General features: G+C 38.2%; 1 protein-coding gene across 3 annotated transcripts; it reads right to left on the bottom strand.

The window, feature by feature from the left end:
- Positions 1 to 211: 211 nt before the first annotated feature.
- Lrrc40 (leucine rich repeat containing 40) lies at positions 212 to 27,702 on the bottom strand. Of its 3 annotated transcripts, XM_034500599.2 has the most exons (15): positions 27,510 to 27,702; positions 26,722 to 26,903; positions 25,724 to 25,797; positions 23,642 to 23,771; positions 18,711 to 18,834; positions 15,247 to 15,389; positions 14,187 to 14,359; positions 12,255 to 12,342; positions 12,094 to 12,139; positions 11,290 to 11,398; positions 8,213 to 8,320; positions 5,802 to 5,912; positions 4,580 to 4,657; positions 3,766 to 3,951; positions 212 to 1,165 (listed from the first exon to the last, which is right to left on the bottom strand). In XM_034500599.2, exons 1-15 carry the CDS (start codon positions 27,658 to 27,660, stop codon positions 1,060 to 1,062), a joined length of 1,809 nt encoding a protein of 602 aa, XP_034356490.1. In that variant the 5' UTR covers positions 27,661 to 27,702; the 3' UTR covers positions 212 to 1,059. The 3 variants fall into 3 exon arrangements, with proteins under 3 accessions (XP_034356490.1, XP_076789555.1, XP_076789556.1); XM_076933440.1 differs by lacking the exons at positions 23,642 to 23,771; positions 25,724 to 25,797; XM_076933441.1 differs by lacking the exons at positions 18,711 to 18,834; positions 25,724 to 25,797; positions 26,722 to 26,903; positions 27,510 to 27,702.
- Positions 27,703 to 27,720: the final 18 nt, after the last annotated feature.

Genomic DNA, 27,720 nt, shown 5'->3' with positions numbered 1-27,720 from the left:
ACAGATAACAGCGCTGTGTGGTGTACAGCAGAGCCATTTTTAGGTTCTGTTGTACTCAACTTTTTCAGAATTTAAAAAAGTGTTTTGAATAACATAAAAGTCTATTGTATAAATAATAAAATGTCACCTTATTACTTGATGTCTGGTTTACTATGAAAGCAGATTCTGAGCATAGGATGTGTTTCTTTTAAAAACAAAAGCACTGTACCAATACCTTAAAAATGTAACTTTTATTATGAACATGAAGCATGTGTCTTTATTAGCACTGACATTTCCCTAAGATGAACAACCTTAACCACCTACAAGTTCTCTACCTCCACCCTCCTCACGATGGCTCATGCTTCTACTGAACTGGCTACTTTTGACACAATCACATGATGAAACAGGGTGGCTGAAAAAGCTGCATTTGATAATTCAGTGTAAACAACAATGTTTACATTTGGATTATTATTAAATCAAGCTTGCCTAATATCTAGCTCCTTTTTAGAAAATTACTGTAAAACTGTTAGTCTAGTTTTAATCAGACTGTAAACAGATTTCAGAATCAAAGTTTTGGAAATAATAAAATGTACCATGTTGGAATAAAGGATACCCAAAACATTAAAATAAAAATTTAAAAGTCAAAATCCTAAACATAAACATGCACCAACACTGAGCACAAAGCAAGTCCTATCCCAGACAATGAAAAGTCTGATTTTCTTTTAAATGCCAAAGAATAATATTTCGTAAAAGTTTGCTAACTCGGCTCAGTTCACATAATATGCAAAATAAAAAAATACCAGGGGGAACCCACACCTACAAAGATGATTGCTTTATCATTATAAAATATTAAATCATAGAAAGTTCTTATAAAGTCATAAGGAAATGAATTTACAAAACCTTTAAAATCTGTTGCAGTTGACATGATAAATGTTCACAGCACTTCACAAACTGTAGACATTTAGTGGGAATGATCATAGCCCAAACAGTGACTGCCTAGTGACACCTGGATCACAGCAGTCACTGTGCTGGCTCTGTCTTGTCCCAAGTGACCATGCCCAGAGTAGAAGCCAGCTGTACTCAAGCAGGGATTCGATCTCTCAAATACTCCAGCACAGCAGCTGTGCCTTTCATTAATATGGCCGCTCGAGGAACTCGGAATGGATTTCCATCTAGCAGTAGTGTCCTAAATAAAGGAAACAGGAAAATCAAACATTTCCCATTAGTGTTTCTCTTTTCATGAAATAAAACTATTGTTTGCAACAAAATGTGTATTTTCTTATGCGTCTTTTACAAGTCCAACTAAGCATGCAAACAACTGGAATTATGACAATGCCCAACAGCACAGGCTGAATATCACATGAGAGGCACATTATGGTGTTTATATTCAGACTCTGTTGGTTTTGTTTTAAAAGACTTATGGTGTAGGTATTATTAATACTTCTATTTTAAAGAGAGAAATACAAATCTGGAGAGACAATGGTCTATTCAGAATAAACAGCTGCTAAATGGTGGAGCTGTGATTTGAGACTTTCAATTAATACAAACACACACTAGGTAATATAATAGATTTAAGCTAGACAGTGAACAAACTGATGTGGATCCATGCCAAGAACACTGAAGTCACAGCTCACTCCACAGCCCAGAAGGTCCTTTCTTTTTATCTTTTTTCTGTTTTTATTTTATTTTTTTTTTATTAATTATTTATTTACATTTCAAATGTTGTCCCCCTTCCTGGGCCCCCATCTCCTTCCCCTTCACCACTAAGGTCCCTACGCACCCACGACCCACTCACCCACTCCCACCTCACCCCTCTAGCATCCCCCTTCTCTGGGGCATCAAGCCTTCATAGCGCACCACCACCCCACCACCCACCTTACACACACACACACACACACACACACACACACACACACACACACACACACACCCGCACTGACACCAGATAAGGCAATCCTCTGCTACATATGTAGTGGGGAGCACAGACCAGCCTATATATGATCTTTGATTAGTGGCTTAGTTCCTGAGAGCTCTGAGGGGTCTGGTTAGTTGATACTGTTATTCTTCCTATGGATGAGCAATCCCCTTCAGCTCCTTCAGTCCTTCTCCAAACTCTTCCATTGGAGTCCCTGGGCTCAGTCTAATGGTTGGCTATGAGCATCTGTACCAGAAGGGCCTTTCACACATGTCTGCCAACCCGCTGTGGACCAGAGGGACACATACTAAGTCCATTTCCATATTTGGAAATAAGACTCAATTTGTAAGTTAAGGGCTGGTTCTTTTGTTTCTTTATGCAATTATTTAAATATCTTCAATCAAAAGGCTTTAATAATCTAAATTTTTATGTAAAAAAATCAAAAGGCTCACACAACATTATAAGGTTCACCTCAAATTAATTCTTCAGCTATTTCCATGTTACTTGGGAATTCTTTTACACACTAACTTTCTTAGCTTCTAGGAAAAAAAAAAAAAAAAAAAGAATTGCAGTTGACTCTCACTGTGCCAAGTTCTGTTATCTATAAATCCACCCACTCCAAATCTGTCTGTAATCCCAAATCACTAGATTTGCAGTAATGCCAAGAATAGTTGGCATAACAGACTGATGTCACGCAAGACTTCACTCCTGTGAAGTCTGACAGAGCATCTGCAATCAAACTGCAACCAGGGTCCTTCCTGAGGCCCACTTGGTGTATGGTTTACAAGTATTTGTACTTTTTGTTAAGAATTTCACTGTTCAAAATTGATCCAAATAGCCAGGGATGAAAGTTTACAACTATAACCCCAGCATTTAAGAGACTAAGGCAGGCAGGTATGGAGTAGAATCTAGCCTTAGTTATATATATATAGCGAGACTCTTCTCTTTCAAGTAAACAAACAAGATAATAAAATAGTCTTCACATGCAGTTCTAAGACACTATTTAGTTTTCATGGGTACAAATGTTCTATAGAGAAACATGCTAAGTTTCTTTCATGCATAAATTATTGGGGCATGCTCAAGAGTTAAGGTATTACATACTGATGGGGTGATAAACCCAAAACCTGTACCTAGTGCAACAGTTCAGCACTCATTAACTCATTTCCTAACTCCAACAAACACTGAGATTTATTTTACACATACAAGCAATTGTATTTATTTGCTACAATTCACTAGAAATGAGGTGCCAAGGCAACCCCACTGAGACAAACAGCCAAAAAACAACATGCTGCCTTCAAGAATAAAGCCATCTTTCAGCTGAAATCTCAATCACTCACCCCTCTGTCTATTGATTTAACCAGCACTTAATTAGGTGCTTAGTATAACTGAGGCTTCAGTATAACTCATTTCTGGATTAATAAAAAAAAAAAAAAAAGAAGTAGAACAGATGGGCCTGAAAGAACAGTAGGATTAATTCTGTGTGAAGAAGAGGAAGGCTTTGAAGGGGATACAAAGCTGGTCACTATTGAGAACAGGGTAAGGGCAGAGGGAGAAGTGAGGAAACACCATAAGGGCTGGGTTTCCAAAGCTGGTGCCCTGTAGTCTGACCTCAGAAATCCTGGGGAAAGCTAAGGTCAGACCTTCCTGCTCCTCTCCCCAGTGCAATTTTGGATAGGCATATACCAGGAGAAATGATGTTTATGTATACATAATGCTATATAAGGCCAGAAAACATCTGGTGAAATTTAAAAAGAAAAATTAAGTGTTTGGTTAACTATTATTGTTACAAGATATTAAGTCTGTTATTTCAATTTCCTATAAGAAAAAAGCAATCAACAAATCAATTGGAAGCCCCCCAGTAAGGAAGTTACCGTAGCTGCACACAGTTCCCAAGCTCTGGGGGAATCTGCAAAAGGTCGTTGTTTTGAAGGTCTAGAGTATTTAGATTTTCCATCAGCTTCATCTTCTGAGGATCTACAGAGCCAACCTGATTGTTGCTGATCAGAACTGCTTCCAGTGTAGAGATGAGATACAGAACTACAGGAAACACTTTGAACCTATTAAGATAGTGAAGAAGACAACTCCATGTAATAGGCTAGAATTGCATCACTCTTAAAAATGGATGGTTTTACTTAAGTAAAATATTCAGCAGACATAGAAGATACTAATAATTTTAAAACTCAAAATGAGCAAAAGCTGAGGCAAAGCTCCTCATTGATGGGCAACATATCTTGGGGTCTGTACAAGCCACCCTCAGGAAGTTACTTTCTTGATCTAATTTTGTTTATTAGTAATAGCTTTCAATTAAGTAAAGTGTGAGATTTCCATTTTTACTTTGGCTGAGGCTTCTAGAACAAGGGCATTTTGCGTTCTTTCAAAGATGCCCGACTATCACAGACACAGGCTTCATTGTCCAAACCAAATGCCAAAGACAAGTGTGTCTAGCTAACATCTGTTTACCTCAAGGTTTCTCTTTCCACTACAACACTCATAATTGATAGGATGATTATCCTTCTTTGAGTTTCTTGGAGTGGCAAAACAAACAAACAAATTGTCTAAGCATCAGTTATGAGAATTCTAAGCAGCACTACATTCAAGTAGAATCTAGATGAAAATAAAACCTGCTAATAAAATATGGCGAAAATAAAGGCTTCTTATCTATCTGGCTCCCAGATGTTTCCTTACCTGTTAAAGGAAAGATTGATCGTTTGTAGTTTTGTCAATGATGCCATCTCTTCAGGCAAAGAACTTAAAAAGTTATTCCTAAGTTGAAAATCAAAACACAATTTTTAAAGTTTGAAACTTTTACTGGTTTAAATCCCAGGGGAAAAAAATACACAAATGTGTTTGTCAATTCTTATTAATCTGACTTCTTAGGATGACCCTAGGAAGTGGGTTTGGTAGTAGTTAGTGACACAAGTCTCTGGCAGCCTTTTTCTTCTATGCACAATGATTGGCTGTACACGCTGTTGCACAAGACTAACTGTACACACTATGTTGCACAATGACTGGTGGTACATGCTATGTTGCACAATGACTGGCTGTGCATGCTCTGCTGCAGAGCTCACAGCTCTCCTACTCTTTTTCTTCAGTCTTTCTGATGTGAGACATGAAAGCAGATTTAGTCCTTCTGTTAGAGATTTCAGGGATAGTTTCACAGAGAGACATGTACACAAAGCCTGGAACAAAAAAGATACCAACAGCAGCCATGGGGACCTACCTCCCTTCTGCTACTGCAGAGAAGAAAAAGCTCCATAATTAGTGTAGGCAGATCTCCTGCCTCAACTATATGCCAACTAAAAGTACTCCAGCTAACAACAGGAAGAACTAGGAAAAATGTAGGCACTAGAAACACAGTTTACAAGTATGTTAATGTTGTGACCCTGAGATGTACGGTGTCACACTATGAGCTGCTAGCTTCTCATTGAATTTGTTTAAATCAAGCTTGCTATGATTCCCCAACAGAATAAGGCAGGTTCTATCTCTCTGCTCCAGTCAGGGCTCTTCTGCTTAATCTGTCTATTGTCCTTGTTAGGAGGCAAGCCAGCTCCTCAAAGGCCTAGTGCAACTGTGGAGCTGCTCAAAGAAGATAGCTGTGCTGGTTCCTTATTATCTACTTCAGGAACAAACAAGATGAAGGAGACAGTTTCCATGTATTAATTATCAATTTACTTAGGAACTAAAGAATATGTTGATTTAAAAATATTTTCGATAATTTTATCCCAGCACTTAAAACTACTTAGTAAGACAGACTGGTTAAAATGCCTAAATAAATTAATTTTACATTTCTCCTAATATACTTAATACACTAAAGACTAGGTTCCATACTTACCAACACAATACAACATAAAAACTCAAAAGATGAATCATAACATTTAAGATGTCAAATAACAGTATTAGCAAGTACCTTAAATCTAAAAATGTCAATCTCTGAAGCAAGCATAACTCGTGGGATATAAACGAAAGCTTGTTGAAACTGAAGTTGACATCCAACACCGTTTCCTTCAGCTCAACAATCCTGAAACAAAAACTAAATGTCAGCACTGACTCAAAACTGAAACCATGATAAGAGGAAGAACAGAGCCCTTCTGCTCGCCATGGTTCCCAGGACCTCACTTCCTCACAAAATCTTCAGAGACTGGCTGTGCAACCAAACTAAACATTAAAAAAAAAACAAAAACAAAAACAAAAAAACCTTACTATGATCCGACCAAGGCTTCAATCTAATAAAAAATGGATAGCGAAGATACATTTAGCAAAATCATGACACAAAAGAGAAAAATCAGACCTAGGTGGCTACTATAGTATTTTAGTTTGGCAGTGAACTAGTTAATAAAGTGCATTGTTAGACACTAATAGCACAGCGTTTTAGACAGCATAATGGAGAGATAGCTAAGATGTTAAGAGCACTGCTACTCGTCTAGAGGACCTAGTTTTGATTCCCAGTACCTGGTAGCTCACAGCCATCTGTAACTCCAGTTTCAGAGGATCCCACACACTCTTCTGTCCTCCACAAGCATCAGACATTTAAGTGATTCACAGATGTACATGTGCTACTCCAAATCAGCTTAGGTCGAAGAGTAAGGGTTGAGCATCTCTAATAAGCTTAATTGAGTGTAGTCATTTTAACTATGTGACTGATATAACATGCCAAACAAGATTCAACTATAACAGACATTATCAAAGAGAAAGGAAGAGAAGACCTGGTGATGCAGATGCAGGGAGGAGGTGGACTTCAATGTGTAACTGACAGTCTTTAACAACATCATTAGATATACATGTATCAAAGGTCCTATCCCTCAACACAGCAATTTTTCTGGAAATTTGGCCTAAAGAAACAGTATTTTTTTTTTTTAATTGCTATAAGTAGCCTACTTACATAGGTAAGACAGATTTTGAAAATATTACTTATGAAATAGGGAAATACAAAAAAATCAAATAGGTAAATACATATCATCAATAAAGCATCCAAGAAACAAATTCCAAATAGCTTAAAATAAAATCTCATTAAGTTAACATATATATCAGTGATAAGACTGTATGCGATGTCCTTCCATTTCATCCAGTATTTTATAAATACTCATTTTGAATTTTAAATTTTAGATGTAAGAAAAAGAACATGCTTAGAAATACTCTAAAGCAAGGCAATCTGTGCTGTCTTCTTTGACTAATTTATAAGTTGCTTTTGAAAAACACTGAGCATCCCTGGACAGAAAACTTCATGCTGGGTAAGAATGAGACTGGAGTAAAACAGTAAGTAAAGCCTACGAATGCAGAAGCTTCCCCTGCAGCTCCCCACCTGATTTCCAGTAGTCGGCGTGACCCAGGTCTGCCCAAATATACCATATGCATCTAGGATCAAATGAGAAATCTTTCTAGTCCCTCAACAACAGGAACCAAAAGATGGACAGGTCTGCTTTTATAATGGGCTGTCTTGCTTCAAGACCTATATCTCAAGTGTTCTCTGTAAATGTGATACATTTTATAGTTTGCCCTTTTAAACACTTGAAAATCTGGGAAGTTCTATGAAGCAATTCTTATACTTTTTTTTTTTTTTGATACAGTAGCCTTTACCTCTTCATCTGTTCCCTTGTGTTTTGTCTTTTTCTGTCTTTCGTTAGGTGTCCATGTGTCTACTAAGACATTAAGTATGATGTCATAGGCAAGGAAGCTAAGAGCAGCTAGTCACAGACAAAGAAACAGCACACTCAGCTATACTGTTGCGATTCCTCCACAGTCGGTGTATAGTAAGAGGTCACTCATTTGTCATCATCATTTGGGTGCACACAATTAATAAACTCTGTTCAAGTTCAACAATATATTAATTTTCTCCTTTAACTTAAAGATTTTGCTAATTAATGCCAACAATGACATACAACAGAAGAAAATACAACATAAATAGCAACCAGTAGCTAGAGTGGAAGGCCCTCTGCCTTAGAAGATGACACTGGCAGTTCATGTATCTGGCTTTAGTTCTAAATGAGAAAAATCAATCACTCAAGTTTCCCTAGCCTGAGCCTGCAAGTGAAACCACTCTTACCCACTGTGGGCCTGGTACTGGGTGGCCTCTCAAGACTCTCCCTGCCATATTGCATTATACAAGATGAATAATTTTAGAGTTAATAATTATAACACCTATTTCCCAAATTCACAACATCATGTTAGAAGTTTTAAGATCCCATACATCTCTCAGAACAGTGGGACTGCAGTGTGCAGCACACTCTCATGTTAACAGTTCAGGAAACTAACATTCCTTTACAAAGACAAAACCGACAAAAAGAAGGCCCACCACAACAATAGATCATTTGCTGATCCTACCTTTGTGGAATCTCACACAGCTGATTCTTGCTGAAGTTGATGGAAGTGATGACGGTGTTTTTTGTGGCATCAAATATGTCATCAGGAATCAAGGTTGCTTGTTTATCACTAAGAATGGTTCAAAAAATAAAAGCATTCTCAACATTCCAAAAAGATGTAATGACCAGTCCCCATATCTAAAGGCTTTTACAGACTTTACCAAAATGTTCAAGGTGGCTGATGAAGTTCTGTGAGATCAGGATGCTCTGCTCATGCTCAGAAGCAGAAACAGAAACAGAAGCACTTTGGAAATCCAGGTACTTACAGAATGCATGGTCCATTTCTCTACCTGTGCTTGGAGCTGAACCTGATTTTATCACTAAGCTTTCCTTAAAATGTGTGCAATCTGTGAGCTTTGGTGAATGGAGGACGGCCAGCGCATCACTGTACTGCGTTAGTTCGTGTGGTCGCCTATGCTACTTCTTATTCTTCTATTGTGTGGAGGTGGAAGAGACACAGTAGGAAAAAGGCTGAACTAACTGTTGGTCCTGCCACACTGATGAGCTTTGTAACTCATCCTTACTTTGGGATTAGAATCTCAAGAGCAGTCTTTAATAGTTACTTCATTGCTTTTGTAAATGTAAATAATGCCATATAATTAGAGGGTTACAGAACAGATACAGGGGGATTCAAACTCTGTTAGTGTGGCTTAGTAACTGCCACATACATTAAAGGGTGACAAGAGGTGAGAACAATGGGAATGAAGATCTCCACTGCTGAGAGGGCTCCTACTGACACATTATGGATGAGAAGCCACATGACAGTTTATAGATTCTTTACAGTTCTGTCTGTGGTCTATATCCTTTCTCTCTAACACCACTTCTAACAGGAAGGAGGATGGGCAAGCGTTGGCAGCACTGCTCATCCTCACTGCTACTGCTTCACTGCTGAGGCACCTGACAAAGACCTCTGCCTCTGCAGGGTGATCCAGCTTCTTTCCCTAATATGATATACTTCCACAACGAATAGTCTTGAGTGCTTTCCCTTATTCTGTACACAGACATTGTCAGTGCTTTAGTGTTACTGTGTGCCCAGAATGCAGTGCAACTATGAGACATTTCAGTTCCATTCACAAACATGAGGTAATCACTTCTCAAGCTGCCTGTTAGTCAAGTTTTCCATGAACTAAACAATAGTTTCTTATTTAACAGACCCACCCTCAAACATGAAATGTTCTCTAAATGCTAGTTAGTGAATTTGAGAGCTTAAATATCAAACTCTCATTCATAATTCTCATAATAAAATCTTACCATAAAATGTCACCATTAATCCACCTACCTGTCTCTCATATTTGACAACTGATACTGCTTCGTGTCAAATATCCTTGATAGGGGAGGTTAAGCAGAAAGACAATGAAAGTACCTCTGCAGCCACCTGCCTCCTAGACACTATCCAGATAGAGGGAGCACTGCCTTATACCAAAGCCCACCTCATTTCCAAAGAGAGCAACAATGTCTCCTTTAATAAAAACCACAGAGAACATAGGGCTGAAGAGATAGCTAAGTAGTTAAAGGCATTGACTGCTCTTCCAGAGACCCAGGATTGATTCCTAGGACCCACATAGCAGCTTACAACCTTTTATACCTCCAGTTCCAGAAGCTCTGACATCTCTTTTGGCCTCCTCAGGTACTAGACACATATGTGGTGCATACACATACATGCAGGTAAAACATCCATGCAAACAAAATAAAGTAGATTCAGAAAAAAAAAAAAAAACAAAAACAAAAAACCCAGAGCACAAGTTCTTTCCAACCCTTCATTTCACTGCATTAGTACACCATTCTCTCCCTCTTTCCCATCTCCTATCTCCTCCCAACAATTCCCGTCCCCAGACATCCAGATACTCTACCTCCTTCCCACAATACCTCTCCCCGGATATTCAGGCATTCCACCTCTTTGACTCAAGTTCTTTTGAGCCCACTTTTAAATTCTGTGACCTAAGGAACCTGCAAAGGGGAAATCTGCTCCTACAACTCTGTCTTTTCCTTACTAGCTATCCTTTCTCTGAAGAACTCTTTCTCAAAAGTTTACCATGGGCCTTGCAATACTGTGCAGATGGACTACATATCTGTAGTTAACAGCTTTAGTAAGACTGGCATGGGCACTGATTGCATCTTCAATTCCTTGCTGTTGGGGTAACCTTTTTTACTTTGTAAACTGTGTCTCTGTATTTATAATTGTTAATTCTGTACAGGCAGAGAGGTAAATGCTGGTGGATTTGGTACTGGCATTTCTATGGCCATCACTGGGTTTTCTATTTTGTAAATATTCATCCTTCTTTATCTGCCTAAAGGCAATCTAGAGATGTATCAGAGGTTGTCTTGCTGCTGATTGGTTGTAATAAACATACAACAGCCAATGGCTAAGGCAGGAAGTACTAGGGTGGAACTTCCTGGCAAAGGAGGACACAGGGGGAAGAAAGCAGAAGCAGGAGATTCAGAGAGCAGACAATGGAAAGGATAGACAGAGCAGAGAAGTATAGAGCTAACCATGAGGTGGGTTGAAGGCTAGTTGGTGAGTTAAGTTAGATGAGATAGCTGGAATACTGCCCAAACAAAAAGCCCAAGCTTCAAACTTTATTAGCAGTCTTTGGCTCATTATTTATACTGCTGGAAGCTCCAAGAAAGCCCTGCCAACTATGCAGATGGACAGTGTGATGGTTTGAATGAGACTAGCCTCCACAAGGTCATATATTTGAATATGTGGTCCACAGTTGGTAGAACTATTTGGGGAAGAATTAGGAGGTCTGACATTGTTAGAAAAAATAAGATACTGGGGGTGTGCTTTGAGGTTTCAAAAGTCCACACCATTCTAGTTAGCTGAGCAGCATTCTGCCTGCCTGCCTGCCTGCCTGCCTGCCTGCCCGCCTGCCTGCCTGCCTGCCTGCCTGCCTACTGGCATCCTCCCTGCCATGATGGTCATAGACTCTAACTCTCTACAACCATGGATGTAACTGTCAGCCCCAAATTAAATGCTCTGTTTTTAAAATGTGCTGCTTGGTCACAGCAACAGAACATCAACTAAGAGAAACTGCATACCTATAATCTAGCAGCTTTAGTGTGACTATGGCATGGATATTGACTTTGGCTTCACTTGGTAGCGTCATGGCAGTCTCAGGAACAGAATCGTTTTGATTGGTTCTATCATCTGGAAAAGAAAAGTTATATAAAATAAATATTAAAATTACACAACCATCTTTAAATTTTTAATGATATATAAAAGTATTAATGATTTCTAGACAGTACTGATAATACCGAGTCATACATTTTATTCCCAATAGCAGAGACATCATTTAAGAAACACAGTGATAGAAAACAAAGCCCTGTGATATGGCATATGTTCACATATATACACGTAGGCAGAACACCTATATACATAAAATTGAAAAATTACAGAAAAAGTTAAACTTTGTGATGATACTTCATATACTTCATAACTGATAGATTTCAACACAAATCTGAAGGATTGAAATATAGCATCCACAATCATGAATTCAAGAACTTTTAAAAAAGATTCATTTTTTGTTTTATGTATATGAGTGTTTTGCCTGCATGAATCATGTATACCATGTGCCTGACTGGAGAGCACTGGTTCCCCTGGTGAGCTGCCATGTAGGTGCTGGGAAACAAATCTGGTCTACAAGAGCAGCAAGTACTCTTAATTGCTGAACCATCTCTCCAGCACTTTTATAAGTGATAGTCTGCAGAAATATAGAATTAGAACCATAAATGCCAGGCACTCTTCCTCTAATAAGCATACCAAAAGAACATTTAAATTGATGTCTTGTTAACATCACCCACTTTCCATATATTCCTTCAAAATACAGAAGGCAACAGCAGTACCTTTGATCTTGCTGCGCAGGTATTTTAGGACTTCTTGAGTTCCTTTCTAAGAGTGGAGACAGAGCACATGATTGGCAAGGCACACTTGGAAGTGTTCTGCATCAACATACATATCTGAATTTTAATTTAAAAATAAGTTGCTAAATCCTAATAGTACGTACAGCTATAATTTCTCTTCGAATGGTTCTTAGAGGATTTCCTTCTAGTGCCAGGAATTTCAAATGAAGATTTCCCAATGAGCAGGGCAGACTACAGAACAAATTGATTTCAAGGAAACATTACATGTAAGTCTAATCAATCAAAGGCATGACTACAAAGTAACAAAAGACAACAGATCATGTAATGATCTCAAGGAAGAGGCATGAATGCCCCTAAAACATTTTCCTTCTAATGCTAAACACACAGAAAGATGGTCAGATACATTTCCAGCCTCACACTAAAGCTGCTGAACAACATGCACTATAAAGCATCTGCCCAGTGCTCACACTGAAACAGGAAAACCAGCAGCCGTGAGCAATCTGCAGCCCAGTGACAAGTAAGACTTCACCCAATTGCAGAAGGGAACCTCCAAAAACTAGAACAAATTCCAAGCTCTCGCTGTGTAAGATTCTAATTCAGTGGTGTCTCACCATTTGTTTTTGTTTTTTGTTTTGTTTTGTTTTTTTTTTTTCCTTCACTGCTTCTTAAGTGATCCCAAACCCACCTAGTAAAAAGCTACCCACCCTTTGGAAAATAACATGGAGTTTCAGGCATGAAAAGGATGGCTGTCTCCTGACAAGTGGCTCCAGCGGCAAGAAAGAGTCTCACATAGGAAAGTCTGGAGGACACAAACAGCTGCAAAAGCTGGGAACTGCATCCTCCTTTTCCACACAGCTCAAAACCTCATGTGTGCCCTTATGGTATAAACCCAAAAGTCTCATCTCCTCAAGATCTGTAGGCGAATCCTTTCTTTTCTTTTTTTCTTTTCCTTTCTTTCTTTCTTTTTTTTTTTTTTTTTTTTTTTTTTAAGGTTTTTCAAGACAGGGTTTCTCTGTGTAGCCTTGGCTGTCCTGGAACTCACTCTGTAGACCAGGCTGGCCTCGAACTCAGAAATCGGCCTGCCTGCCTCTGCCTCCCAAGTGCAGGCAAATCCTTTCTTAACACCATGTTCTGTAGCTTTCCCCATTCTTTGCTTGTCACTCTGCTCTGCCCAACTCTAGCTACTAGAGACAAGTTATCCTGGTTCACCTCCTCACTTCATCCCCTTCTCCTGCCACTGAAACCACATCACATGCTGTCAACAAACTGGACTAAGAAAAGTTTCTTAGTAAGAATTATTAATGAGCTAAACTGACAGGTCACTTTTAAAGCTGCTGCCTACAACCCCTTCCCACCAAAGCAGCATACTCATTGCCATTGAGTGGCTCTTTAATGGGCTTGCACTCAGGATAGTATCTTCATAGTATGTTGGTGGCTCTGAACTAATAAAAACTGATTATTGGTCTAAATTCTTAGACTTCCCTACTTGGACCCGATTTAGAATTCCCAAAGCTATGTGTGTGTGTTTCCTCCTGATATATGGATCATATACACCAACTTTCATAGAATCAAAGATCCTGGTTTATATACTATATCAGCTCGTGGAACACTGGGGTTCTGAGTTTGGACCTGACTTAGTGTGCTGTCAGGTGTATGTACATCAGGCAACTAACCTGCTAACTAACTAACTAAATCTCAGTCCTGTCTAAGTTCTCTAATTATAAATCCTTTAGTCACTGGAGAACTTCATGTTTCAACTCAATGTTCATTATCCAAGCCCAATAAATACCCATGAAGCACTTGCTTTGTCATGGCATGAATAGTAAGTATCTGGAACTGAAGCCATGCACAAAAAAAAACCAAACAACCCTTAAAGAATTCTGAAATGGGACTACACATCTGCTTTCATTAATGCATTAACTTGGCTGCCAAGGAGGAAAACTAATTCTTCTCCATATACAACATGAGTGCAATATATAACTAATAGTTTTTTTTTTTTTTAAAGGACTTACAAAACTAATTATAATCCAATGCAGAATAAACTCTAATTTCTACCATTTAATCTTTAAACATACCTACTAATGTCATTGTTGCTCAAGTCAAGCCTTTCCAAAGACTGTAGCAGGGCCATTTCCTCAGGTACAGACCTCAGCTTGTTGCCCCTTAGGTCCAGCACAAGGATGGCCTGCAAGTGCTGAAGATGCTCCGCCCCTAACGTCTCGATCTGGTTTTCAGCTAGATGCAATTCCTATGAAACCAAGTACAACATGTTTCATTCAGTTGTATACTAAACAATGAAAACAAGTTGGATACTTTCAACTTTAAATCACTACAACATACAAAAAAAATTGCAATTATGTTATTTAGATACAACCTTTTGTAAAGGTAAAATATGATTATAAGAAAACTACTTCTCTGACAGTCTCAAAATAATTATTGTTTAACCTAGCAGAAACAGTTTTACAAAGCTAAATTGGTGACAATTTATTAATTATATTTACAGAAGTAAAAGTATAAATATAAATACAATACTGATGAAAAATTAGTTTTAAAACAAACCCATTCAAAACTGTTTTCTAGATAACAAATATTACAGAATATTATCACTAGCTACCATTACATACACCTGTTTCCTTTATAACCAATAAAAACTTACCACAGTGAATGGAAATCACTGCTACAATTCTATTTCAAAGAAACTTGCCTGACCCCCAGCATAGCAAATCTAGGAGGCGACACTAATGTTACACCTGGAGCCAAAAGATTAGCTCTGGAAATGTGACTGCAGTCAGGTAATCCTGAGAGGTGACAACAAGTCCTAACAAGTCCCCCTACCCCCAGCTGCTAGAGGGCAGCCACAGTACAGCTCAGCACAGCACTTCACCTCACTATAAGGCCCTTCTTTAGGGAAAAACCACTCACAAGTACACAAAACCTACTGCTGAAATGATTACTTCTTTTCATCACCAAGAAAACATCGGTACTCTGAGTAGTAGATTGAAGTTTTCAAAGATATCAACAGAGAAAAATACCATTCACAGATTGTGCCCCAAAGATTGGCTAGTTATTAAAAACTTCAATTTCATAAATAACTTTTAGAACATACAGTGATGTGAATATTAACTAAACAATTACCTTTAGTTGCCTACAAGAAGGAAACTCAGGTAGAACTTGTAATTTATTCCTCCGCAAATAAAGCAATTCCAGTGATTCCATGCTGCCCACATCTGGAGGCACAGTCTCCAGGAGATTAGCATCACAATCCAAATGCTTTAACCCTATAATACATATGCAGAGTCAATTTAAAAATACTTTAATTTTTTATTGTATAGAAAGACAAAATAATTTATTGCAGAATAATTAAATACAAAAAATATCACATCATTATAAACATGTCACAACAATGACTTCTTAATCTGTTCCATGGATATGGCAATCAAAAATATGCAAACAACCTTGAACTGAACAAATAAAAATTGATATTTATATTTAAATAAAGAGAAATGGTAATCAATATTGAATACTACAGGCCATCTTTGAAATATAGTTAAGAACAAAGTTATCAGGTACTCTGATAAACTGAAGTATATAAACTATATGAACTGTATAGAGCTCAATTACTCCTCTTTTAAAAAGTTAGTGTAATTAAGGCATCTAAATATAAATGTATATCTGTTGGATGAGGGAACATGACAGCAGCTTACATGTACCGTATTTAATGCGAGCCTTGGGTTGTGTGTACTCCTTCCCATTCTTTCATCCATCCATTTTGCCTCTTCCATTTCTCCCTGTCTTCTTTTCTATGGTGGATTTTATATGTGATGTATATGTGTATGCTTGCATATAGGTACATATGCTTGTGCATGTGAAGAAAAGATGTTACTCTTCAGTATCTTCTATCTTTTCAACTTTTTTTTTTGAAACAGGGTCCCTTAATGACCCAGGACCTCAATGATTAGGCTAATGAGTCCCAGGAGTCTTCCTGTCACAACCATCCCAGCACTGAGACTTTACATGTGTGTCAGGGATCCAAACTCAGATTCTCATACCTGTTTACCAGAATTTTACCAACTGAGCTATCTTCCTAGCTCCAACATGCTTTCCTTAACACCTAAGCTAATCTGCCCAACAAGAGCAAACACTGTATTTCAACAGCGCCTTTCATTACAGGATCTTCATCTCCTGGATATTTCTTCTTTACTTGTTTGGTTTTGGAGACAGGATGTCCTCCCTCTATGAGGCCCAAGCTAGCCTCAGATCTAGATTCCCAAACCTCCTGCCTCATCCTCCTGACTGCTGGGATTGCAAAAGCACACCACTTTTGTCTGATGTATGCCTTTTCTAGAAATACAAAACTGTCTAAATAAAGGTATTCTTTAAGGAGTTAACAAGCAACTTTCTCCCTTAACCATGTTATAGACTCTCCCATTTTAAGACTGAAAACATACTTCAAACATTTCATCCTCTACCCTCCCATAATCTGGAATAAGGAATGTGCATTTTGCAGCTTATTTTCCTAACTTCAAGCTTATCAACTGTAACATAATCCAAAACTGCACCGATATGCCACCTTCAGCTTCTTTCTTCTAATACATAGAAAAGCTAGCCACTTAAAAAAAAATGTAATACTTTTAACTTCTAATAAAAGTTTAATTTTTAAGTTTAACATTTGCTTATTTACTACATGTTCCTCCTTCCCCCAAAGTTTAGATATTACTTAACTAGAATAATGGGGGGAAGGGGGAATGTGGTGAACTGATTCACTCAAATCTGTAAAATTCTATAAACAAATGCTCATTGTAGGAGCTGGACAGATACCTAACAACAGGTAAAGGCATTAACAGTCTGCTCTTTCAGACGATCCAGGTTCAGTTTCCAGCACCCACATAGTGACTAGTGATGTACAACCACCCATAATTCTGGTTCCAGGGGATCTCTTTTCTGACCTCTGCAAACACGATGCACATAAATACATACAGGCAAAACATGCATACATACAAAATAAATAAAATTTTGAGAAAAAGGCTATTATAAACCCTGGGGTCAAATCAGGAGCACGAGGTGAGGAACAAAGCAGTGGAATGTATGTTCTGGGGGAGGGGGATAAAAACTCAGCTCTAAATTTAATTTGTAATCCCATAATTATCAATCTTTAAAGTGGAGAAAGAAATGTATCACTGTGACTAATACAATGGCAAACTATCAAGACAAAGAGCATTCTAGTTATGAAGCATCAAACAAACATAAATCCTAGGCTCTGCTCACCAGGAACAAATAACTAGCAAATACTGTATGTGAAGAAGAGGGAAGACACTGCAGCATGGCTAAAAACAGAGTCTCACACAGCTAAGGAGTCATCAGGCTGCTGTGTAAGCTCAGATGCCCTCTTGTTGTTTCAGGATACTCCAGTTAGGAAAAGCAAAAGTCAACCAACCACACAAAACCATGCTTCTGGCTGATTCAATGGTACCTACCACCCGTCTAGCACACACAAGGTTCTAAGTTTGATCTTGGCAGGAAAGGAAGAAGGGCCATATTCTGTACATCATATTCTGTACATGTATATTATGTTAGTTAAGGGACGTGACGTTGAAAATGGTAAAGTCAAGGCCTGTCCAAAATAATTTCATTTAAAGCAAAGTTAAAGTTAAAAAAAAAAAAAATCAAAAATTTACAACTTAATTGAAAGTTATCTACAGTCAATTGTAGAAAAATCACATCTATGCCTTCTAAATATGAACAGGAGTTGAGCATGACAACTCAAATGTGTAATCCCAGCACTAGGCAGGTAAGCAGGAAGACCAAGACCATCTTCAACTACATAGCAAGTCTGAGGCCAGCCTGAGTGATAGATAGGAGATAGCATAGTTCAAAACTTTTAATTTCTCATATGTAATTTTAATGTAATTTATAAATTATATTTTTACAAGAAAAAGTCTTTTATGTTACTAGCCAAAAAAAAACTAGTTATGGTAAAGAGTATACAGTGGATAGTAGTATAGTCATGAACCCAGAAATATTAACCATGTTTTCTGCCTTTAAATAACAACAAAAATGTTTTACATTCTAAATTAAGAGTTCTAAGATAGGAGTACAAATAAAGCACTAGAATGTGTCTGTGGTCCCTTAGTGTTACCTCTGAAAACAATGAACCACTACCATTTACTATTTCATTGTTTTAAAAGAGTTAACAATCTGGGCACTCAGGTAAAACAGGACTCTCACTAGACATCATTACTTCCAAGCCAAGGGAGGCTACTGCTGTATCCCCATGCATCACAGGTAGAGCTAGCTGAGAAGGAAAGGATGGTAAATAACTCATTAAGATACCATGAAGCAGAATCTTCATCAAGTTCCTGTATGTTCTTTCCCTCTACTCACCAGTTACAATTTCATTTTGTCATAAGCTACATGTCTTTTGATAGTGATTCTTTAGGCAGACCCTAGAAAGGATGGTCTGAAGAAAATCTTACTAAGTAGTGTTTGCACTTATAATAATAAAATGTACTCTCTTTCTCTATAATTATCTTAATAACTGTTTTTCTAAAAGAAAGTTGTATTAATCTCAAATTCATACAGTATTTACTATGGTGATTTACTTTTCATTTTGCTTATTTCTGCTGGTAAATTCTTCAGCTGGTTACTGGAAAGATTAAGTCGAAGCAGACTGGACAGCAAAGCAAAATCAGCAGGCACAGTTGCAAGACGATTGCTTGAAAGATCCTTCAAAAAGAAAGGATAGAATGAATCTATAAGTGAGGAAATAACAGTAAACAGATATCCATGAAAGGAATTTCAGAGTTATGAAGGAATTTTGGAATAAGACATGACTTCAGAGGAACAGGTATTTTCAACTTCAGCCACTGTCTCAAAGACCAGAATTCACTCCTCTTCAACACCTGCAGGTCCACTATCTGTCCATCACAGTCATGGGCAGGAATAATTAAAATCAGTTCCTACTCTCAAAGTATTTTACATGATGGTGTTTACTAATCTCAAGAAATACCACTGCAGTAGAACATGTGATTCAAAAGGAGATAAAAGAATTCTGGAAGTTAAAGGGTTAAGTGTGAATAGGGCAGAGGGATGGAACACCAAAGAGTGTGTGTGTGTGGGGGGGGGGGGGGGGGTGTCGTGGTAAACAAATCTAGGGTGTATGAAAATCCTTACAAAAACCCAGCACTGAGTAAGCTAGGTAAAAAATACAATTAAAGAGGCTGGAGAGATGGCTCAGTTAAGAGTTAAGAGTTCATACTCCTCTTGCAGAGGAACTGAGTTTGGTTCCCATGTCAGGCAGCTTACAACCACCTATAACAATAAATCCAGGGGATCCAAATGTCGTCTTCTGGCCTCCGCCATGGGCACCCATACTTACATGCACATACTCATGAACACACACACACACACATACATATAATTAAAAATAAAGCCACTCATGCATAAGTGGTGTGTAAGGCTTAAAGAAAAAGGAGTTTCAGCACAGGTGCCATTCACTGGTAGACAGCACTGCTTTCAGAAGACACAGGTCATTAAACAAAACTCTTTGTGCCAGGCATAGCTTACCTCCCTATGAAGTATTGGTAAGGGAGCTCCCAAAGGCCCCCAAAGGTCCCCAAAGCAAAACAAGTTATTTCCATTGCTTTTGGCTATAGACCATAACTAGATGGTTAGACCCTATTGTTCAAGACACCGTATACTTTGGTTGCAGGGCAAAGATAATCTGGAATTGAATAGGAAACTTCCGCTGTGCTGGCTAGCTTTCAAAATGCCAGAAGTTGCAGCTACTGGGAGAAAAAAGACACAATGAGCTTACTCAATACCTGGATGCCGCACGCTGTGATACTATCTGCTAAGCAAGATGTACTTACAGTAGTGGCTTGACTGTTATGTTTGGATATGAGGAATGTTCCATGGAAGAGATTCATGCTGGTATTCTAAACTTGGTCAAAAGTCCAAGGTTGGGGAGGTCATAGGCTCTGGGGCTAAGGTAGAGGGATTTACTACTGTGGTTTTGCTAAGTGGACATGCTGATAAACTGCCTTCTAAATGTTTATAGAGATAGTAGTATTCTCAATTTTGACTACAAAAGCCTCTTGAAGTAGGCAGCAGTTATGAGAAACACAACTGGTAAAAGTGCTGAGAAAACTGAGTATTTAGGCCTGGTGCTGGCAGTGTATGCTTTTAATTCCAGCACTCAGGAAGGAGAGGCAGGCAGATAGATCTCTGTAAGTTTAAAGCCAGCCTAGTCTAGTCTACAGAGCAAGTTCCAGGACAGCCAGAGACACACAAAGAGAAACCCTGTCTCAAAAAAGAAAAAACATCACCAACAACAAAAACAGTAATAATAAAAAATAATAATAATTTTAAAAAATTAGTTCTAAATCTTGAATGACACACATATAGCACTTCACTCAAAGCTCAGGGAACACTGAGAAAGAAGGGGTAGAAAAAATTAAGAGCTGAAGGAGGGGCAGGAGTGCTGTGAGATGCTGTTTTCTGGACATGAGATGTCCACTGAACTCACAGTAGCTGTGGCCACCAGCAGATGATCAAGCCAACAAGGCAAACCAACACTCCAACAAGCAGCACTAATTGGACTCACTGGGTTACAAGAAAACAAACAAACCAAAAGAAGAAGAAGGAGGAGGAAGAGAAGGAGGAGGAGGAAGAAGAGGAGGAGGAGGAAGAGGAGGAGGAGGAGAGGGGGAGGGGCAGGGGAGGGGCAGGGGGAGGGAGGAGGAAGGAAGGAAGGAAGGAAGGAAAGAAAGTAAGTTAGTTAAAATGTGGGGGCCTGTGATGGGAGAGTCTGAAAAGGAAAAACTGGACTGGGTATGATCAAGACACAATATATAAAAATTTCAAAGAATAAGTAAGTTATTCTAAAAAATAAAATTAAGTTAATTAGAAGTCAGGGTGGCCGGGCGGTGGTGGCGCACGCCTTTAATCCCAGCACTTGGGAGGCAGAGGCAGGCGGATTTCTGAGTTCGAGGCCAGCCTGGTCTACAGAGTGAGTTCCAGGACAGCCAGGACTACACAGAGAAACCCTGTCTTGGAAAAAAAAAAAAAAAAAAAAAAAAAAAAATAAGTCAGGGTGAAGGACATTTGGGAACTCTTTACTGTATTTTTAAAAGCTTTTTGCATAATCCCAAAATTATTCCAAAATGAACTAATTGCTGAACTAATTACTAATTACCATGTGAAAAAGTCTAATTATTTAAATAAAATTCCTCCTAACTTCTAAACAGTATCAAGACAGTCAAATATTTAATTATTACATAAAATACTTAGGGCTGGAGAGATGGCTCAGCAGTTTAAGAGCACTTGCTGCTCTTGCAGAGGACACAGGTTCTATTCCTAGCACCTGCACGGCAACTCACAAATGCTTGTAACTCGAGTTCCGGGACCCATTTATGGTTTCTGCAGACACCAGGCACACACAAGGTACAAAAACACACACACAGGTAAAACACTATACACATATAACAAATAAAATTGTAAAGCAAATATGATATATAAACTGATCCATATTTATGACATGTCATTCTTCCAATAAACATTACTTGGTACTCTAGAGCTAAACAAGTTCTACATAATGTCAGGAAATATTAGTGTAAATGATTAGAATGTTTATATTTTCATCTGTTTTTATGTATTTGCTACATAGATATTTTATTTAGCATTAATTAAATGCTATTGAATTAAAGTATATTGAATCTTTAAGAAAAGTTCTTGAGCTGAGCAGTGGTGAAGAACATCTTTAGTCCCAGCATTTGTGAGGCAGAGGAGTTTAAATCCAGCTTGGTCTACAGAGTGAGTTCCAGGGCAGACACTACTAAATGGTTCCATGGGAAGGGTGGGGGTGGGGAGAAAGAAGGAAAGGGAGGAAGGGAGGAAGGGAGGAAGGGAGGAAGGGAGGAAGGAAAAAGACACCTGGGAACCCAGGCAGAAGAAAGAGAAAACTACTTATTGTAAGGTTTCTTTTTAACTTTTACCTCTACATGATGCCCTTTTCTAGAGAAAAACAAAACAGAAAACAACTTTTGGAACTGGAGAGACAGCTTGGTAATTAAGAAAGCTAGCTGCTCTTCAGAGGACCTAATTTAGTTTCTAAATTCAGCTCCATCACCCACCCACACTAGGCAGCTCACAACCACCTGTAATGTCAGCTTCAAGGGTTCCAATATTATTTTTCAGCACTTGCATGAACATACCATACAATCACACAAACATATACTCATAAAATAAAACTATAATGTTTTTTAAATCAATTTTAAAATTAACTTACAAAATTAACTTCTGTATATTAAAATCTAATGGCTCTCCCTCCTTTCTTTGATCTATAAATGCCTTTTACTTCTCAAACCTTATTTCCAATATGAGCAGATTGAAAGACAAATTTTCATTTTAAACACTAGCACAAATGGTAGTCATATGAGTCTTAAATACTCAGAAATAGCTTTTCCATTAGTAAGAAATAAAACTTAAAGCTAAAATGAGAAATCAGTTTTCTAAAACATGCCAGGGCCAAGGCCAGGGCACAGTATGAGTGACAGCAGATACTGTGGGCTGGAGCCTCTCAGTCAGAGGACTGAAGCCTTTCAGCTGAAACATCTTATGGTAGAATCTCATCCTGTTATAAAGGAGAGAAAAGGAATTTGCACTTTGGAGGCAAACTGACATCTTTAAATCTTAATTTTATTCTTTGTCAGTTGTATAACTTAGGACAAATTTCCTGTTGGATAAGCTTCCATTTCTTACTGTATTAAATAAGAAGGGTCAGACATACTTATACTTACCTTGCTAATTAAAATTATTAAAAGAATATTGCACTAATTTATGGCTGACTCTGGTTAAGAAAGATAAAACAGAGAGCATAAAAGTTTTGCCAAAAAAGGTGTTAATTTGAAAACTGAGGTAAAGTACCTACTAAGAAATTGGAATATGTAGGGCAGTAAGACCACTGGGTAATTCAGAAAACAGAATATAAAATATACAGAGTATAGGAAAAGAGAATGGCTGTACTTTCAAGACCGCTTCCCTCTCTTCAACTAAGGTATAAAAGCCTATGGGATAAGGGCTGGACAGATTGTTCAGAAGTTCAGAGCACTAGCTCCTCTTGAAGAAGGCCCAGGTTTTATTCCCAGTTACATGATGACTCATAACTGTCTGTAAATCCAGTTACACCCTGATATCCAGAAGAGAGCATTGGACACTCTGGAACTGAAGTTATGAAGATCTGATGCCCTCTTTAAAGGGAAATAAGAAAAAAAAAAACCCTCTGAATAACAAAGGCATATCCACTGTCTTTTTCTAAACTCTATTCCTCAAGTATAACTTAAAGTTCATTTGATAACATAGAAAAGCCATGTTTACAGTTACTAATTTAGCAATCTAATTAAAATAATTTCTGGTAAGCTACTCATAAAATCAGCTGCCTATGTCCTACAGTTTAAATCACACATTCAGTTTTCCAGCCTAGTGAAAATTCCCAACAGCCCCAAATCAAGCAAAACCCAACGTTATAACTTACTAAATCTTCTAAGCTGGAAAGGTGCTCAAATCCCTCAGGTATGCAAGTCAACTCATTGTACTGGAGGTGCAGTGCCTTCAGGTTTTTTAAGCTTGTAATTTCTTCAGGCAGCATTTTCAGTTTGTTATGGCTATTAGTTAATAAAATAAAAGCGGAGTGACTTAGTAGACTAAGAAGTATTTACCAAAGGCTTCTGTCAACCAACCACATGGACTCATCGTAAGTATTGACTGGTACTATCCATTCAAGTGTTTATCAAGACCCACATTTCCAAAATATACACCCATATCAGAAATTTAAACCAACTAAGTTAGGGTTTGAAAGAAAACCAGCAATGAAAAATATTCCTAAGTAAACATAAATAATTTGTAATCTTTTTATTGCTTGTTTACAATCTATTTATTTAGCATGTAATGTGAAAGGGACTTACTGGACTTTTATTAAATATTTACATTGTTCCAGAAAAAAATATGTTCACATACACATTGCAATGGAGCTATGTATTTTTTATAATATTTATTTTTATGTGCATGGCTGTTTTGCCACATGTATGTTTGTCTGGTGTGCCTCAAGGCCAGAAGAGGGTGTTGGATACTCCAAAACTGGAGTTGTGGGTAAGTGTGAGCTGCTGAGTAGGTTTGAAACTTGAACCCAGATCCTCTGGAAGAGTACACAGTGCTCTTAACTGTTGACCCATCTCTCCTGCTCCTGGAGCAGTGTCTGATATGGAGGTTAGGTTTTTTAATTTCATGTTCAAAACAAAAGCAGTTATTTCTATTTTCAGATCTGGTAGGTCTGGCAGTACTCAATCTGACTCTATACTTGGCCTTTTTCGTTGAACGCTTCTAAAGAGATACTCAACCTACTGATGTAAAAGTCCCAGTAAGGACAATATACTTCCTGGTAATTAAGAGAGGAATGAGGCTTTGGCACCATGGCATACTTGGTTAAGGCACCTGTCTTGTAAACATGAGAGCCTTGGTTTGAACCTCACAGGTGCCTTTGTACAGCCTAAAGGGTAGTCTGTTTTGAATTGTAGTTAACCTTTACGAATTACTGGATGTGGTGGAACACACATTTAGTCCCATCGTTCAGGAGGCAGAGGCAAACGTATCTCTGGAGTTTGAGGCCAGCTTGGTCTACAAAGGAAGTTTCAGTTCCAGGGCTGTTATACAGACAAACTCTGTCTTACGGAAAAGGGGTAGGGGGAATGAATAAATTTCAGGTACACCATAATTTAAATATTCAACTATAAAATCTATCCCATTTTCTTAGCTTACATATAATATAAATACATATAATAGGAAATGAAAACACATTACGTTATACTATGTATTATATTATGTATTATATTACATTAAAATAATGGAGCCCAAAGGTGCTGGGACATGTTTAACTACTAATAGTTAAAAGTCATGCTGTTTGGGTCAGCTGCTGAACAAACATGGGGTCCTGACCTCCACTAAGTACCACAAAACCCAAAAACTGAAACCAAAACCAACAAAAGATCACAAAATTCTTCACCGTTAATGAAATAATTAGTATTTCTAATCTAACTGTGTAATGCCTAGATTTTCAGGCTAAAAATGTAAATTAAAACCTGAGATTCTGAGAAAGAAGTTTTCTAAAACAGGAGCCAAAAGTATCTCATAAACATAAAATACATAAAAATCAATTGGCCTTAAATCTAGAGAATCAAAGACGATTTAATACATTCTAAAAACAAAACACTAGACAAAGTTGCTATCTGTGTGCAGCCCCACAGACTTGTGTGCCTAAGGCAGGAGTCCCAGAGCACAGTACTCTGGTGGAACACTGGACTAAACATCAAGACTCCTCTAAAGAAAATAAACAAACAATTAAATCACTAAATCTTTGTTCTCCCTTAGCCAGTTTCTGGGATGATACAAAGATCTGGTCTTGTTTTCTCCACCTGGGTAGAATCCAAATCTGACAGGTATTTAACCAATCCTGCTTCCTGCTGGGCCACACAGTAGTTCAAGGTTACTTTCTATGTGAAGAAAAGGCATTTCAGGTACATATCACTGTAACTTCAGTCTTAGAAATAGGTTCACACTTTACCTGACATTAAGTTTCTGAAGATTGTTTAGCTCTCTTATAGCTGAAGGAAGAGATGTCAGCTGATTATCATGTATCTAAAATGATTACAAGACAAAAGTCAATATTCTCAGCCTTACAATTAGTAATATTTAAGCTTGGCCATTGGGGAAAAAAATATTTACTAAACCCCTGTTCTTCATATTAAATGGCAATGTGTTGGGTGATTAGTAATTTATTCTGTGTGTACTGACCAAAATGCTGTTCAGAAATGGTGAACAAATAAGTTATTACTAAAATAAAAAGAAACAAACAGACTTGACTTGAGGAGGGTCAACAGCAACAGGGTTCTAGTGGTCTCTTAATATCATACACAGAACAGATATGAGCTGGGAGAACAGTTTTACAGTCTCATAGAATCACACTGTCTTCACAGTAGAAAGAACCTTAGAATAAGCCAGACTATTGTTTTGTTATGTTACAGACAGAAAACAAAACCACCTCCAAGAATGGCACTCTTTACATCCACCATTTCCATATTTCCACAGTTGAAGGGCGTAGGCATTGCCAATTTCACTAAAAGTCTGTAGATTCTGAAATACACCCTTCACACTTAACATCGCACGGTAGGTCAACTTTCACTACAAAAAAGACCCAATTGAAAACATAAAAAATTCAGGTGAATAGTTACAATCAATGAGTCTAAGGGCAAGTTACAAAATGCCCAAGTCCTATACTTGTTTTAGTGTGTAAAATAAAAGTTAAAGAGGGGGAATAAAAAACAAAAACAAGAAGCCAAGTGCCAGTTCTGTTGGCACACATGACTCATTTAATCAATGCATCTGCACCAGGTCTATGGACATAAAGACATACAGCCAATCCTCCAAGTCAGATTCTCATTTATATTGCATTCTATAAGCTCAGCAAGGAAGGCTTCCTGTTTAGCAAAGCCTAAATTTAGCTCTTCAACTTGCCTAAATTCAGTCTGTTCAACTAAGATCCCAAAATTATAGTCAACTTACATCAAGAACAGTAAGGGCAGGCAAGAGTCGGAGGTCATCAGAGAGTGACTGAAGTTTATTGCTGGAGATGATGAGTTTGGTCAGATCTGTCTGTTCCCACCATCTTTCAGTAGAATTGAATGAAAGATTCTGATTGGCTTCTTCAGGAATGTCCACATTTATTCTCCAAACACACTGAGGGACTATCGTCATAACCACCACATCAAGAAGAAAAGGGGAAAAGAATACAAATGAAGACTAAGCGACATACTCATTGAATACTTAACTTACAAATGGACCCAAATAACTCCAGGGCCTGAGGAACAGCGTATTAGTTGGGTGTATTAGTTACTTTTCTGTTGGTGTGATAAAGCACCAGGACCAAGATAACTTATAAAAGAAAGTGTTTAATTTGGGTTATGGTTCCTTCACAGTTTTCTTAGAATGTTCTCAAATTCATACAATCTGCAACATTTACTCTGAATTACTACTTAGGATACGTAGTATGTTTGTCACTGGGATTTTTCTCAACTGAAAAAAGAAAAAGGTCTTGAAAGAGAAGTTAAGTATTCTAAGCTCACAGATGGGAGGTGGTAAAACCAAACTAAGAGGAAGGAAGTGGTTAAATCAAATACCTGCCTATCATCTATCTCACAGCTAGTTTACTCCCAAAAAACGATGTTTATCCCTCGTTCTGTGGACATCTCAGTGAACACTCCGAGTAAGACATGGCCACAGTCCTAGCAGGGCCACGGAGCTGGCGTGGGTGGGTGCACAGGGGACCAAGAGGGTGTTTGCTGCTGCCTCACCTTCCCCGAGGTTCCTTCCCGCCAAGTTGAGTTGGCCGCTGCTCCTCGCTGCCTTCAGCAGGCCCTGGGGAACAGAGGGGCCTCTGTCCTTGCTTTCCGTGTGGAATCCCGCACGAGGGTCAAACCTAGGGGTTCTCAGCTGGCGCGACATATTCAAAAGCTCAGACCGGAAGCCCCAACCAAGGCTGTGACGTTTCAAGGTGCCACAGTT

The sequence above is a fragment of the Arvicanthis niloticus genome, chromosome 4 (assembly GCF_011762505.2).
Source record: "Arvicanthis niloticus isolate mArvNil1 chromosome 4, mArvNil1.pat.X, whole genome shotgun sequence".
NCBI lineage: Eukaryota > Metazoa > Chordata > Mammalia > Rodentia > Muridae > Arvicanthis > Arvicanthis niloticus.
The sequence above is the reverse complement of the archived record's forward strand: the minus strand, read 5'-3'. Positions and strand labels throughout refer to the sequence as shown.